Here is a 16,566-nt window from a genome sequence, read left to right as displayed (position 1 = left end):
AATTTTATTTATATTACTTTGATGGTAATAGTTTGGTTATTTTGATTGTAATATTCTAGCTATATTATTGAAATATTAATATATTACATATTAAATTATGTTACATACTAAAATTATACTAATTATACTATTTTCTTTATAAAATATTATCACATTTTAGTAATACTGTCTTTGTTATATTATTTTGCTTATAATGTTTGGTTCTAGCATTATATGGCTTATATTATTTGTGTTACAATAAAAATGAATATTTGCTAGAAGGTCTCCGACTGGCTCACAAAGCAAAATTCAGCTCTTGAATATCTGGGAGATACAAAGTGATCCCGAGGGTTAAAAGCAAGGTTGCAGAAGTGGGACTGGCAGGTGTGCACACCAAGAGGAGTAGGAAGCACATCTGAATCGCAAAGAAAAGATGCCCAGATTCAGAACTCCACCAGAGACTTAAAAAGCACAGGCACAGAAGATCCTGGGAGTCAGATTTTATTTGTATTTTAATAAAAAGAACTTGAAGACCAGAGTGCAGAGCTAAGTCACTAGTAAGTCACACACACACTAAGCTATTAGTTAGCCACACACACACACACACACACACACACACACACACACACAAAGCCACATAAGTTACTAACTAGGTATACGGAACAGGCAGTGGTGTCTATATCTTTAAACTCAGCACTTGGGAGACAGAGGCAGATGGACATCTGTGAGCTCAAGGCCACCCTAGGCTACCTGAGAATGAATCATTCTAAAAGAAAACAGCTCACACCTTTGATCCCAGCACTTAGAATGACATGCCTTTAATTCTAGCACTAGAGTGGAACATAAGACAGGAGTTCAGTGCAGTGTAAGGTTTGGTGGAGAGCACTGTAGTCTACAGTCACTTTGAGGTCAGGATCAGCCCTTTGTTTGTCTGAGCCTTGGTAGAGGTAAGCAGACAAGCCCGCCCCACTCCCTCTCGTGCCACGTTTCTTCCAGACAGGCCTGAGCACTCCCTCCTTTCCCTTCTCCTAGTCTTTATTAATAAAATTCTTAAAGAGGGTTTTGTATTACTTGTTGCCCATTCTCGTGCACGGTAAATAACAGTATGGCTTATCTAAAGATCTGGATGGAGTAGTCTCAGTGAGGCTGGAGCATCTCGGCTAGCAGCTTTTTTTTATTATTATTATTATCTTTATTTTTTTTTCAATTTTTATAACCAATTTATTTATTTATTTATTTATTAAAGATTTCTGTCTCTTCCCCACAGCCGTCGGCTAGCAGCTTTGAAGTTGTTCTGGATGTAGAATATGAAGAAACTGCAACAGAGGTACTTTGAGAGGCTGGATCACTTGGGATACTTGTTTTCATTGGTGTCTGGTCCTTTCTTTTCTTTTTGAAAACACAAACTTTTAAAGGTAACATATATATCTGCATTAGCACAAGTATGGAATGTGTGGTATACACAAATCAATTAAAGATGATTCTTAGCTCTATGTTTAAGTAGGTAAAAGATTATCTGTCAACTCTATTAGTTTGTTTGGACTTCATAACCAAACTGTAATATAAATCTCTCTCCCTGCCATATGAAAGAATGGCATGAATAACAAGTCATGAGGACTCTGTAGCCAACAAGATTTATCATGCCTCATCCAGTCTCAGAGCTATTCCCATGCAGAGGGACCAGCCATACATGTCACCTGTCCTGCAGTCTTTCCTGGCTTCCTTCCTCAGGTCTGCAGCCTAAGTCCACAGGAGGTTCCCCCAATCAACTCTGATATTTATTTATTTTGAAGGAATGCATAGCTTTTTGTTTCCTGTGGAAGCAAAAGCACAGCCTTCCCTTGAAGCCCATAGCTAAAATTATAGCTGTAATTTTAAAACTAAGATTTTTAGACACCACACTGTGGCAGTCTGAGTGTAACTGGCCCCCATAATCTCACAGGGAGTGACAGTATTAGGAGGTGTGGCTTTGTTGGAGTGGGTGTGTCCTTGTTGGAAGAAGTGTGTCACTGTAGAGTTGGTCTTTGAGGTTTCCTTTGTTTAGAATACTGCCCAGTGTCTCAGTGACTTCCTGTTGCCTGCAAGATGTAGGACTCTCAGCTACTCCTCTAGCACCATGTCTGCCTGTGTGCCACCATGTTCCCTGCCATGATGATAATGTACTGAGCCTCTGAAATGGTAAACAGCCAACTCCAATTAAATGTTGCCATGAGGCATCACCATCCCTGACTTCAAGCTCTACTATCGAGCTATAATAATAAAAACAGCATGGTATTGGCATAAAAACAGACAGGTTGATCAACAGATTCTAATAGAAGAACCTGATGCAAATCTACACACCTATGAGGACCTGATTTTTGACAAACCAAAATTATACAATGGAAAAAAAGAAAGCATTTTCAACAATTGGTGCTGACATAAAACTGGATGTCAGCACGTAGAAGAATGCAAATAGGTCCAAGTCTATTGCTCTGTATAAAACTCAAGTCCAAGTGGATAAAAGACCTCAACATAAATCCAGTCACAATGTACCTGATAGAAGAAAAAGTGGGACTTAGCATTGAATAGAACAATTAATAAATGAGACCTCCTGAAACTAAAAAGCTTCTATAAGGCAAAGGACACTGTTAATAAGACAAAAATGGCAGCCTACAGAATGAGAAAAGATCTTCATCAATCCCACATCTGGCAGAGGAATGATCTCCAAAATATATAAAGAACTCAAGAAACCAGACATCAAAATACCAAATAATCTAACTTTAAAATGGGGTACAGATTTAAACAGAATTCTCAAGAGAAGAATATCAAATGGCTGAGATACACTTTTAAGAACTGTTCAACCCTTCAATTGAAGAATGGATGAAGAAAGTATGGAATATATACATATTAGAGTACTACTCAGCAGTAAAAAACAAGGACTTCTTGAAGTTTGCAGGCAAATGGATGGAAATAGAAAACACCATCCTGAGTGAGATAAGCCAGACCCAAAAAGAGGAACATGGAATGTTCTCACTCATATTTGGTTTCTAGCCATAAATAAAGGACATTGAGCCTATAATTCGGGTTCTTAGAGAAGCTAAATAAGAAGGAGAACCCAAAGAAAATCATATAGGCATCCTCCTGAATATTAACCTTCATCAGGCGATGAAAGGAGACAGAGACAGAGACCCACATTGGAGCACCGGACTGAAATCTCAAGGTCCAAATCAGGAGCAGAAGGAGAGAGAGCACAAGCAAGGAACTCAGGACCGCGAGGGGTGCACCCATACACTGAGACAATGGGGATGTTCTATCAGGAACTCACCAAGGCCAGCTGGCCTGGGTCTGAAAAAGCCTGGGTCAAAACTGGTCTCGCTGAACATAGCGGACAAGGAGGACTACTGAGACCTCAAGAACAATGGCAACGGGTTTTTGATTCTACTGGACCTATTGGTTTCGTGGGAGCCTAGGCAGTTTCGTGGATGCTCACCTTACTAGACCTGGATGGAGGTGGGTGGTCCTTGGACTTCCCACAGGGCAGAGAACCCTGATTGCTTTTTGGGCTGACGAGGGAGGGGGACTTGATTGGGGGAGGGGGAGGGAAAGGGGAGGCGGCAGTGGGGAAGAGACAGAAATCTTTAATAAATAAATAAATAAATAAATTAAAAAAAAAAAGAACTGTTCAACATCCTTAGCCATCAGGGAAATGCAAATCCAAACAACTCTGAGGTACCATCTTACACCTGTCAGAATGGCTAAAATCAAAAACACTGATGATAAACTGGGCAGTGGTAGGGCACACCTTTAATCCTAGCACTCGGGAGGCAGAAGCAGGCGGATCTCTACAAGTTTGAGGCCAGCCTGGTCTATAAGAGCCAGTTCCAGGACAGACTCCAAAGCTACAGAGAAACCCTGTCTTGAAAAACCAAAAAGCCCACTGATGACAGCTTATGTTGGAGAAGATGTGGAGTAAGGGGAACACTCCCCCACCTTTGGTGTGGAAACTTGTACAGCCACTTTGGAAATCGGTATGGTAATGTCTCAGAAAATTGACTATGCCTGTTACTGCAACTTTATTATTTCTCCACGAAGCAGGTTAAGCATAAAGAAATACCCTGGTTAGAATCAAGCTGAGTCCCTTACCTGTTTTGAGAGAAGACAGGATTCTTTCATGTTCACATCAGTTGCCTCAGAGATGTTCCCAAAGCATCAGAACCCAGTGAAAAAGAGTCAGAAGAAAGTGTCCATGGAAGGTGTGTCCCTAGTCCTCTTCACCCTTGGTGTCCAGGTGAGTGGAGGGTAGAAAACCATGTGCCCTCTTCCCACCCTCAACTCTTAAAGTCAAGTTCTAGAGGGCCACTTCAAGGGGTGTCCTGATGAATCACTTTTGTAGTTAAGACACAGAGAAGCCCAACAAATTCATCTGTCTCCATAGAGACATTCTGCAGGCAGAATAATACAGAGAAAGCAGAAGCAGAGAGCAGCCTATGCACGGCAAAGAATGGCATACAGTACGGCAATCCCTGGCCTTACGTTCTGTAAGTGGCTAAGTGCAGGTGTGTATATGAGGGAATACGGGGAGGGGGGTAGGAGCCCACACTGTCGGGTGCGGGGGGGGGGTTGCTCCCAAGATCATGTGGTGACTTCTCTCACTGCAGCTCCACAGGTCAGCTCTAATGATGCTTCTGTAGAGGTCATCCCTGAGAAGAGAACCAGGAGGAAGGGGGGCCGGAGGAAAAACATGTTGGGGAATGTCAAGGAAGGTATCCAGGTATCTGCACTCTATCACCCCAAACTTACTTGTCCCTGAAGGAAGGCTGGTATAGCTGAGCGACTTCTTGTCACCTTGACTTCCTGAGGTAATGTCCAAACTTCAGAGAGGCAGTCAGGAAGCACTTAAAGTTTTGTTTCTGCAGTTTTCTAGGAGAGCAGTCTGCAGGCCTCCAGCATAACTGCCTCTGAAGCCGCCACTGAGGCAGCTTCTGAGCTAAAGTTCCCTAAGAGGGAGCAAAGAAGAGCATATGGGCTGTGGACTATATTGTGGCCCATATTGGATAAATAAGAAAAGACCCAGTTACCTCTTTAAGGACCACAGAGTCTTCTACTGACTTCTAGGGTGTTCTTTGAGCTGGGGAAATGCATAGGGCTAATTCTCAAAACTGAGAAACCTTCCCCCAGGCTTCAGAACAAACCCAGGGGGGTACAGATTCAGGGTCCACTGGTTCTATAAGGTGTAAGGTGTTTCCTTCATGTCTCAGTGGAGTTCTCAGAACAAAAGAGACTAACAAATTACAGCTACCTCTCCACAGGCAGACCCATTCAATGCTCCCACTAGTCATGGTGTTGAGGGCAGATGGTAAAGGATGAAAAGGTCCCTACGTCTCAAGTCTTCACATAAAACCTGTGCCCCCAGAAAACAGCTCAAAAGCAACAGCTTCTATGCAGAGGAAAAACTGTCATTTCTTCAGGCAGTGAGATGATACAAGAAAGCAGGGAGGGAGGGATAAATAAAAACTCAGAGAGAAAGTTGGGGTTCATCCTGAAGACCTGAAAAGCAAAGTAGCCATCCACTGGCTCTTACCTCGACATCAGTCATAAATGGCGACCTGCCTCCAGGAATCTCAGAATGAGACTGTGTTTGAGAGCTGTCTCCTCCTGTTTTATAATCCTCTCTAAAGTTGGGATTAAAAGCGTGCACTGCTGGAATGAAAGTCATGCAATACCCAGTTTCTATGACAACTAGTGTGGCTACAGGGATTAAAGGTGTGTTACCATTACCTGGTCTATAAGGCTGACCAGTGGGGCTGTTTTACTCTTAAATCCTCAGGCAAGCTTTATTTATTAAGATACAATTGAAATGCCACTATAAGGGATGCTGTGGGCAGTGGGCTATGAACTCTCCATTCTTGCCAGGATATCTGTACCAGTCATCACGTAATGCATAGGGAGTCGGTCACAACCACAACATGGCAAACTGACAGACTGGTATCACAGAGACATAAGGACAAAAAAACAGGCTCTTTTAATTTTTAGGAGGGGTCAAAACAGGGTTTCTCTGTGTAGCTTTGGAGTCTGCCCTGGAACATGCTCTGTAGACCAGAATGGCCTTGAATTCACAGAGATACGTCTGCCTCTGCCTCCCAAGGGCTGAGATTAAAGGCATGTACCACCATCACCTGGCTAAATCAGGTTCTTGAGTTGAGGAAATTTTGTTAAGCATTGAGAACCATGGAGAAACAGCTCAACTCTCACAATTGACCATGTTAAAGAATCAACAGCAACAACATTCAACGGGTTACTTTCCAAAATGCAGGTGTCAACGAGAAAAGCCAAGTGCTGTTTGGGATAGTAGAACTGAGAGTCTGCTGGAGGAAGGCAGCTGCTTCCCCCAAGAAACAGCTGATAAAGGGGTCTGGATGCCACTCTTACCTTCTGCCACTCTTGCCAAAGAATCCATGGAGAGGAAAGCCCACATCTGACCTTTAACCTCCCAGGTGGGAGAATACAGTCTTTCTCATTCTCTTTCCTTTGTAGAACACTGTGTGATCCAGAGCTTCTTGGAAGCTGACATTTTCCTCAAAGCGACCAAAGAAATTTGCAACACCAGCAAGGATGATGCATCTGAGAACTCTCTCCTAGAGATGGGCAGAAGAGGAAATGCTCTGCAATGGATCTGCTCTCACGCAGAGGAAAGAAGGGCACACTGCCCATCTTTACTGCCCCTAAACTCCTTCCCAGGCACAAGGCTTCTAGATCCCTCACCCCTCTAAGTGTGAAACTGCTGACATTGCAAAGGGATGGGGAAGGTCCAAGAGGCCCACTGAGAGCTTTTGGCCTGTGTCCACTGTCCATTCTCCACCCCTTATGAGCCTTCTATCTGCCCACAGGACCTGCTGTGTGTATGGGTTGAGTACTTTGAGTTGAACTGGGCTGGCTGGATACAATAGGATCGATCCACTTATTCCTAGCCCTGTGAGCATCTCCTAGGGACCAGCTCTCATTCTATCCAAATCCCAACTCTTACAGCTTCCATCACTCCATCATATCATTTTGTGTTTAACATAGAACCTAGAATTGAAATGTTCAAGCCACCAGGTGGTGAGGAGAGAAAGGACCTGAGATCATGGGAGTGCCTTGAAATCACCACTAGCCTCTTATAGACTGGGCTACTTGAAGGGAGGACTTCTGGAAAGAGGACTTCCCTTTTCCTAGGGGCACCAAGTGAGCACATGGACCTAGTGCTGAGAATGCCCTGGAGTCCCTGTAGATTCAGGTCACTCTGATGATATGGCTTGCCCATACCTGGTCTCTTAGATCTCTACTTCCAACAGTGTAACCTCTTTCAACAGCCCTGCCTTAATCTAGAAGTCACAGTTAGGGACATGCACTTTCCCTTCCCTGTGGAAGCTACATCGCCTGTGACATGGAAGAGGATGACCTCCATATCCAAGGGGAGCATCTTTCAATTCTTGCTGAGCAGAGACACATGACACATGGAAAGACTTGTACAAGGGCTTCCAAAGGTTGTAGAAGAAGTTCCTCCAAGTCATAGATTACTGAGTATTGCTCACTCGACAGGAGTGTGAAGAGGTCTCCCAGGGATCTGCCAAAGGAGTGGGTAGAGAGGGTGCTGCCCAGAGAAGAACAAGGATGGGTCCATCCTCCTGGACTCACCTCTCATTTCCCTTTCAGATCCAGAACCAGAACCTACACCACTGGGTCTGGAGCCGGGTGTGACAGAGCACCCCTTAGGTTCCCAGGCCTGGGAGCCACCAGTAGGGTCATGGAGCACTGTAAGTGAGCAGGGTGAGTGGAGGTCCTGGCCAGGGCCTCCATATGCACATGCTAGCTCTGCCCTTGAGTCCATGGACCTGCACTCAGGGCTGTGCTGTCTCCTATCTTGGCGTTTCCTCTTGGGTTAGAGCATATAGCCATATGAGCACTGCTGAAGTACAGAAAGTATTTAAATTCCAATTTTCAAACTAGATTGCATTACAGGACCATGCAACCCATGACATAAGGTTTCAAGTTGTATGTCATTTTATTATGTGTGTGTCTGTGTGTTGTTTTGTTTTTTAACTAGCAGAAGAAACATATTGTCTAGGTAACAATTCCAATTTGAGCTCAGGTGACATTTGAATATATATCTAGATGAGAAACACTGAAGTAAGACTCTCACTGTGTGGCTCTTGGGAAAGAAAAGAAATTCGAACCTCTGCTCCTAGGTTTTGTATATTTAGTTCCTATATGAAGGGAGGTTCACTGAGCTGGGTCTCTGAAAGACATGATCAGGTCACATTTCCATGGACAAATGAAGTCACGGATTACTAGTTTCTGCAAACAGTGAGAGTGCTGGGAAGAAACATGAGGGCACGGACAGAGAATTCTGTGAACAAGTCATAACCCTGACATAGCCAGGAACAACACTGTATGGTGTCACACTCCAAAGCACATTTTGCTTGGTTGAAATTTCCTTTTCTGTTTGAATTTACTCCAAGTAGGGAGAGAATTCTAGTGAAATGGTTAAGGGTCTCTTCGTCCGGGCATATGGTTGTGCTAAAATAACCTACTAAATGTCTTCCCCTCCTGCAGGGTATGAAGGTCTATTTTGACCCTGAACAATTAAAGAAAAGGGAGAGAGGAAAAGCAGGAACCTTGTCTTCACAAGTTAGCTAGCTGGCCAAAGATTCACTCCGAGGTTTCTTTGGAGTGTCAAAAACAACCACATTGAGAATGCTTAAATTCCAAATGCTGTTAATTTTTAAATACAAATTCAGAGCCCTAGAGTTTTGTCTTTCATAGACAGATGAGTGACCACTGATCTCCCCAGTTCTGTTCTTCCATGTAGCCTCTATGCGATGTTTACGAGTTTGCCTTGTGCTTTCTCTTTGTATAGTTAGTTCCCAACCCTAGTATCCCCTTCCCTGACCATTGTCTTATCCCTAGGATCCAGGGATCTGTACAATGGCAGCCACCTACCTCCATCCCATATCAGGATGGAAAGCCCAGTGTGAGCAAGTGGCCCTCAGTGATGGCATCACTGTCCTCTGCCTTCAAATGGGTACCAGCCTACAAAGGCCCCTGACCCCTTAGTATCCAGGGCAAAGGTCCCTCAAGAGAGGCAATCCCTTCAGAGATCAGGTATAGGAAGAGGAAGGTTACAGTGGAGATTTTGGGAGTCCTAGACTACTGAGGAAGAACACGGAGGTAGAAGTCAATTCCACCACTGGGAAGTGGCAAGGAGAACACTAGGAAGAGACAAATGAGATGGGGAGGGGAATGACTCAGGCTGGGGGATGGAGACTTACGTAGGGATGAAAAGACACTTTCTAAGTTTCTTGGGGAAGCTGTCTTCTGAGTCTTTCTGCGGTCTACCAGATTATTCAATGAAGGCTTACACCACATGGAGGGCTGTGGAAAATCTGAGATGAAGCCCTGAGGTACTGGCCTTGATGTAGAGACGTGAGGCTGAAAACAAAGTAAACAGGAGGGGTGAGCTTATATGCAATCACATGCCCTAATGAATTAACAAGCAGCCATTAGGACCCAGGAGGAGGAAGAGGAGCAAAGAAACAAAAGGTTGGGAGACAAGGAATAGGAAAGAGGGATTAGAGAAGTAGAGCCATCCTAAGTACAAAGCATCCAACAGGTGTGAAAAAAGCAAAGAAAGCAGATCAAATAGAAACTTAAAATAAGAAAGTAAATACCACACATGTACCACACGGCAGACAAGCACTGTATTATCCAGGTTATATTATTTGAGCTATACTGTTTTGAGCTTGTTGTTTATATTAATAGTATTTTGGTTATATTTGGTTACATGATTTGTATTAATAAATATTGTGTTTTTAATTATTTATTACTAAAAACAACTCTGATTGACTCACAAAGTAAAATCCAGCTCTTCACTCTTCATTCCAGGGTAGTGTTTTCTAATTCCATCTATTTATATGTAAAATTCAAGATGTCATTGTTTTTTACTGCTGAGTAGTACTCTAATGTGTAAATGTGCCACACTTTCTTTATCCATTCTTCAGTTGAGGGGCATCTAGGTTGTTTCCAGGCTCTGGCTATTACAAATAATGCTGCTAAAAACATATTGAACAAATGCTTTTGTAGTATGATTGAGCATATTTTGGGTATATGCCCAAGAGTGGTATTGCTGGATCCTGAGGTAGGTTGAGTCCCAATTTTCTGAGAAACCACATACTGATTTCCAAAGTGGTCATACAAGTTTACATTCCCACCAGCAATGGATGAGTGTTCCCCTTACTCCATATCCTCTCCAGCATAGGCTATCATTAGTGTTTTTGATCTTAGCCATTCTGACAGGTAAAAGATGGTATCTAAGAGTTGTTTTGATTTGCATTCCCTGATAGCTAAGGAAGTTGAACATTTTTTTAATTTGAAATATGTTTTCAAATGAATTCTTCTGTTGAAAATTCTGTTTAGTTCAGCACCCCATTTTTTAATTGGGTTATTTAGAATTTTAATGTCTAATTTCTTGAGTTCTTTATATATTTTGGAGATCAGTCCTATTCTGATGTGGGGTTGGTGAAGATCTTTTCCCATTCAGTAGGCTGCCTTTTTGTCTTATCGATNAGGTGACCCCGAGCAGCTGGAAGCAGTCTGCAGCTACTGGGGTGGTAAGGAGGAAACGGTCCAGAATGTTCACCGTCAGGCACAGCGACTCGAATGAGAGGCCGAATTGGCGGTGGACTGGCAGGAGCCAGCTGAGCAGTTTACAGCGGGATTGTGCGGTCACCTGCCGGGGGGGGGGGGGGGGGGGAGAGAAGGGAAGGTAGAAGGGGAAGAGAAGGGGAGAACGGGAGGGTTGAGGAGAACTTGAGGGAATCGGATAGTCGAAATGAAGGACAGATATGAGAGCAAGGAAAGAGATATCTTGATTGAGGGAGCCACTATGGGATTAGCAAGAAACCTGGCTCTAGAAAAATTCCCAAGAAACACAAGGATGACCCCAGTTAAGACCCTACACAATAGAGAGGGGCCTGAACTGGTCTTGACAGTGATTATCTTAAATATCACCATAGAACCTCCACCCAACAACAGATGGAAACAGAGGCAGAGACCCACATCGGAGCACTGGAAGAGTGGAAGGAATGAAAATATGAGCAAAGAGGTCAAGACAATGAAGGGTTTATCCACTGAAACAGTTTACCTGAGCTAATGGGAGCTCACCAACTCCAACTGGACTGGGAAAGAACAAGCATAGGACCACAGTATTCCCTCTGAATGTGGCTGACAGTTGTATGGCTGTGGCAGACTGAGGGGCCACTGGCAGTGGCACTGCAATTTATCTCTACTGCTTTTTGGGATCCTATTCTCTTTGGATGTATACCTTGCTCGGTCTAGATGTAGTAGTGAGGGCCTTAGACCTTCCACAAAGCAGGATTAGATGGGGGTGGGGTGGGAGGATGTGTGGAGAGAATAGGAGGAGGGGAGGAAGTGGGAATTTGGATTGGTAATTTAAAAAAAAACTCTATAAAAAAACAAAGTTAAAAAATAGAAAGAAAGAAAGAAAGAAAGAAAGGAAGGAAGGAAGGAAGGAAGGAAGGAAGGAAGGAAGGAAGGAAGGAAGGAAGGAAGGAAGGAAGGAAGAAAGATCATTCCAAGTACTAAAAACAACGATTGGGGAAGGGGAAGCAGTTAGCATCCCCAAGATGAGAGTGCCATCTGGACGGCAGAGGAAGAAAGCCAAGGTTCAGAGCATCTAAGGCCTTGGGAACCAGAAGGGAAGCCAGGCACTAAGGGTGCTTCAGTAGAGCCAGTAGATTTTAAAAAGCTCCTATCTTGCAAGCTTGATGTGAGTTTGATTCCTAGAGTATGCCACACGGCAGCAACAAGTGAGAACATCCCTCAACAAGACAGGTGAAGACATATGCTCACACTCCTCTTGGAGCTGAAGAGATGGCTCAGCTATTATGAGCACTACCTGTTCTTGCAGGGGACCTGGGTTCAATTCCCAGCACTTACACCCAGGCTCACAACTGTCTGTAAATCCAGTCCCAGGGGATCTGATGCCATCTTCTGGCTTCTGGGGACACTATAAGCATGTGGTGAATGGACATATATTTAAACAAGCACTTGGATTCATAAACTTAAATCTCAAAATAAAAACCAAGTTACTCCCACCATGGGGTTTCTGTGGCACATGTACACCTTCACACACATGTAATTGTTTAAAAATGTAAACACGACTCAAGAATCAAGTTGGCTGTCTGACTTGGTTTGTCTTCAAGCTTACACGCAGCCCATGAATTGGGTGGACAGAAGACTTTTAAAGAACTAGCACAACAGATCAGAGTTTGGAGTGAGATGATACTGGAGACAGCACCCATGGTCTACCCTTGGGATCTGAATGAATGCATACATGATGTGGAAAGTGGGTTTGAGATTGCTCGTGTTGCCTGGAGGGTCAGGAAGGCTGCAGCTTCGCAGGCCACTTCTGCTTCAGATCTGTGTCATCTATTCAGAACATTCCTGTTTAACTTCTGACAGTAGAAAAGGTAATACTGAAAGTATCTGTGTGGGGGGCTGGGGGATAGAACCCAGGGCCTAGTATGTGTTTACACTCTATTACTGAGTCATTCACCCAAACCCCAAACATGCTTGGTAAGTGGAATATGCACAGAAACACCCTCCTGAAAGGTGAGTGAGTGGTACAGCTAGCTTTGTGTGACACTTTTCCTGGGAAGACTCCCCCCACCCACCCCCAGACACACGTTCATAAATCAGTTAGGAAATCAAAGACAGACCAAAGAAATGACATTGCCAAAGTCCAGTTTAGCAAATCAATGAGTTTATTGGGACCACTTACAAGAGCAGGGGCAACTCAAAAGCAGCTGTATCACCAAAGCCACCTCAACATGGGCAACAGCTCTTCACAACTTGCAGACTGCTTGACTAGTCAGAGACTCCTCTCCCAGGCAGCTAGGCCTCCTCCTCTAAGCAGCTCTGGTGGTCAGTCAATCTGACCCTTTCTGTCTTTTTACCATCCTCCACCCCCTACTCCCCACAAACACATAGAGCTCTATTTCTACAACCTTGGGGGAGCACTTTATTTATGACCTTAAGCTTCAACTTTCCAAGACATGTGATGCTTGTTTAGTCTCTTGAGTTCCCCTACCTCTTCTTCCTCGAGGGATGTTTTAATCTGAAGGAAAAGACCATCAACACTGGCTTTCCTACCTTTGTGCTTGCTTTAGGGACCCACCCTCCACCCATGAGGCAACTGTGACATCAAGATCCAACATGTCTTAAGTTTTTAAAGCACACAATCTCACAATGCAGAGACTTGAGACATCCATTAGCAACAGAGAAAAGGCTAACAGTTCAGCTAAGCACTTGAGTATAAAAAGCACAGGAATTAAGGTCTGACAGATACTTTATAAATCTTACTGAATTTACTATGAAGTTCCTGTTTTAAAATTCTAATATGAATGTTTAAAAGAAAAAAGTTGAAAAGTACTTTCCAAAGTATCCTAACGGAAAAAAGACTGCAGTATTCAGGTTTATCAAAGCTAAAAAACAAAAGCTTAAACAAGATGCTTTATATAATATGACCGTAGTAATAGACTAAGTCAATGAGTACAACTCAGAAAAGAGACACAAAGGCCCATGTGAGTCCAAAGATGCTTGCCCGTGTTTTCAACATGTTCATAAGCTCTGCCAATGCCAAGTCCTTTCAGCTGTTTCTGAGTCTCTTGGACTAGAATCCATGCTGGCAGCAGCAGACCAGAGTGGGGCTGGAGCACAGTGCGATGGGGAGAGCCCAGCATGGAGAGTGAGGGCTATGTCAGAGCAGAAGCCTGACATCTGACCTCAATTTGCCTTGGCTCCCACTCCCTCGTTAGACCTCGAGGGAGGAGCAGATGTCAGTATCCTTTGGGGAAAGGATCTGAGTGCACTGTTTGTTCAGTTGTGTGTCTGTAGCAGACAATACTTGTACTCACAGCAGCTACACCTTGTCTCCATGTGCACAGGAGGTGAAGCAATAGAACAAGTTCTGGCTAAACAGCCTCCACTTGAAGTCCCAAGTGCTGCTTTGAGACTATACACTTCACTGCCAGGTTTCTCTAGCTCTTCCCTTGCGATGGCTCCCGGGAGGCTGGCTGCTGTGGATGGTGAGACTGCCTCCCTTGGGATGTTTTGGAAACTAGTAAAGATAACGATTATCTGATGATCCTAGCATGCTGACTCGAGAGCACTAGAATTTATTCTTTGTGCCCATCCAGCTGACCACAGGCCCGTCAATGCAGTTTCCACTGTATCCAATCCTCTCTTTAAAGCTTACTGTTCACTCTTCTCGACACCGTCATGACTATTTTCCCTCCTGTATGAGTTAATGTGTCCAAAAACTAGTCAGATGCCTCTCAAGTCTTCCTACAGCAACTATTAACAACTGAGAGTGAAAATAACAATTGCCTGAACAGTGGGTTCAATCTTGATGAAATTGAATGCTCATCACCTACCAATTCATAGCAATCTTTAAGATTTTGTTCTCAAAGTCAGCCACAAATTACCTTGATGCAGGCAGATGGACATTACCAAATCCCAATGGAGCCACTGATATTTGCTTTTTCATTAACAAATGGGGAATCAGTAGGTAGAAATTTTGCAGTTCCTACTTATTCATGGCTCCACTCTTCTGAAAGCAAGCTATGAGCACAGGCTGGAGTGAAGTGGAAGGAGCTTTCTTCCTGCCGCGTGGGGCTGAAGCTTAGGTGCCTTCAGAGGACTATCTTGCTTCATGGGCTGTCTTGAAACCCAGAACACAAAAATACTCCCCAAATCTTCAGTTCTGATGGACTTTTATATTTAAAAACATTTTCTTAACATTCCTTTATAGGGGCAATTTTATATTTTAGGTATATTGGGCAGGTATCATACACTAGCCTGCACAGGCTGCTAAAACCAAATACCAGACACGACGGTTTAAGGATGACAAATTTATTTCTTATACTTCGAGATGCTGAAGTCCAAGATGCTGTCTGAGTGGTTCCCCATGAGGGAATCTTCCTGGCTTTTAAGCAGTTGTGGTGCAAATCTCACATAATAGTGAAAGAAAAGCATTCCTCCTCCTCCTCTCCTGAGTAGGCCATCGGGTCTACGGGTCTATCAAATTAGAACTTACCCTTAAGGTATCCTTTAACCTTGTTACCGCCCAAGAAACTGCAGCCCACAGTCATCCTGAGGTCAGGGCACAGTCCCGCACTCCATGCTGGGCAGGCAATTCTTCACTAGAACTCTGCTTGCAGTGATCACATTGTCCGTCGTATCATAGAGAAGACGACTGTGACACAGAAGACAACACAGGACTCTCCAACAGCGGTGGAAAGTCCACTTTCGTGATGTGGTTTTTCAGTCTGGCACTTCTGAGTACAGACCTTTCACCTGAACCACTGAAGTTCAAAGGCTTCAAAAATCAGCCTGTCGCTCTGTTCTGAAGTCCAAAGCAATCACCAATAGTTTTGAAAATAAACCAAAAAAATCTTTATTTACAAAAGAGCATTTGAAGGGCTCTTACACATTGGCTAATGACATGGACAGCGACAGTGTCTCTGGAGCACTTCCAAGACAGATCTTAAACACAGCGAGGCACACGCCTCCGAGTTCCACTGCTCACCAAAGAGAAATGCTGCTGCCGCTTTGCTGTCATTATGATTCTGTGCTGTGGTCATTTCAGAGGCTGACTACCAGATGTGGTCACATAACCATCGGCTGTGGGTTTCCAAGCAGCAAGGGAGCCAGTCTGAGCAAAGCTCGGACTGGAATCTTCAGCTGTCTAAACCTGAAGAGGAGCTCAGCAAAGTTCGTACTCCCTGAAGAGACAGAGATGCAGGAGGTTACATCACTGCACAGCCTCAGCCACACAGTCCTCCCAAGGGCACAGCGTATGTGTGAGCCAGGCGTTCTTCCTTCGAGACAAAAGCCCCCAGAGGCAATCCCTGAATTTTTAATTTCCTAAAATACTGTGAATTTAAACTTACCCATTCTGTACTTTAGAGATTCAACCACTGTGGGAACTTTTCTATGCACATTAAATTTAATTAGCCTCAATTACGATAAGTGATTCTGAAAACCGATTCTAATACTCAATTTCTGATCTGTGAGTTAGATCTTCTACCAAAAATAAAAGAGGCAAACAAACAACAAAAAACCACCACAGACTGAAGACTGAGAGTTGACCTAATGCCTGTGACTCTTGGTCCCACAGATCGCACATGACTAACTGGGAGTGAGGCCTGGGCATCCAGGGTTTTGAAAGCTACACAGATTATTCTGTTATACTTCCAAGATCTCAACCTAATGGAAGTATGGGGCATCATCAAAGAAGTCTTTAAGCTTCATCATCACGCTCCCATAATCCCAACAGTGCAAGTTATATACACTTTTCAATTTCCCTGCTTCTTGGGATTCTTCCCTGCCCCATTTGGTACTGTTTACTTTCTTATCTGAATAAGAACAGGGTGGGGAGCAATAAAATAAAACAGGAAGGAAAAAAGGTAGGGAAGAATCTTGTACAGCCAGAAGCCAGGGAGAGACAGCTATCTGACTTGTGGAAAATACCAGCACCAAAGAGGAATG

The 16,566-nt window shown here is 43.8% G+C and overlaps 1 protein-coding gene across 2 annotated transcripts in view; it reads right to left on the bottom strand.

Moving 5' to 3' along the window:
* Positions 1-12,756: 12,756 nt before the first annotated feature.
* The window catches only part of Anapc1 (anaphase promoting complex subunit 1), a 77,093-nt gene continuing 73,283 nt past the window's right edge, over positions 12,757-16,566 (bottom strand). For both annotated transcript variants that reach the window (XM_050133285.1, XM_050133277.1), the window contains exon 48: positions 12,757-15,800. In XM_050133285.1, the coding sequence (XP_049989242.1) occupies positions 15,685-15,800 (116 nt within the window). In that variant the 3' untranslated portion in view covers positions 12,757-15,684. The remainder of the gene's footprint in view (positions 15,801-16,566) is intronic.

The sequence above is a fragment of the Alexandromys fortis genome, unplaced genomic scaffold (genome assembly GCF_014885135.2).
Source record: "Alexandromys fortis isolate MF-2015 unplaced genomic scaffold, M_Fortis_MF-2015_v1.1 scaffold_6, whole genome shotgun sequence".
Lineage (NCBI taxonomy): Eukaryota > Metazoa > Chordata > Mammalia > Rodentia > Cricetidae > Alexandromys > Alexandromys fortis.
This window is presented reverse-complemented; position numbering and strand designations above follow the sequence as displayed.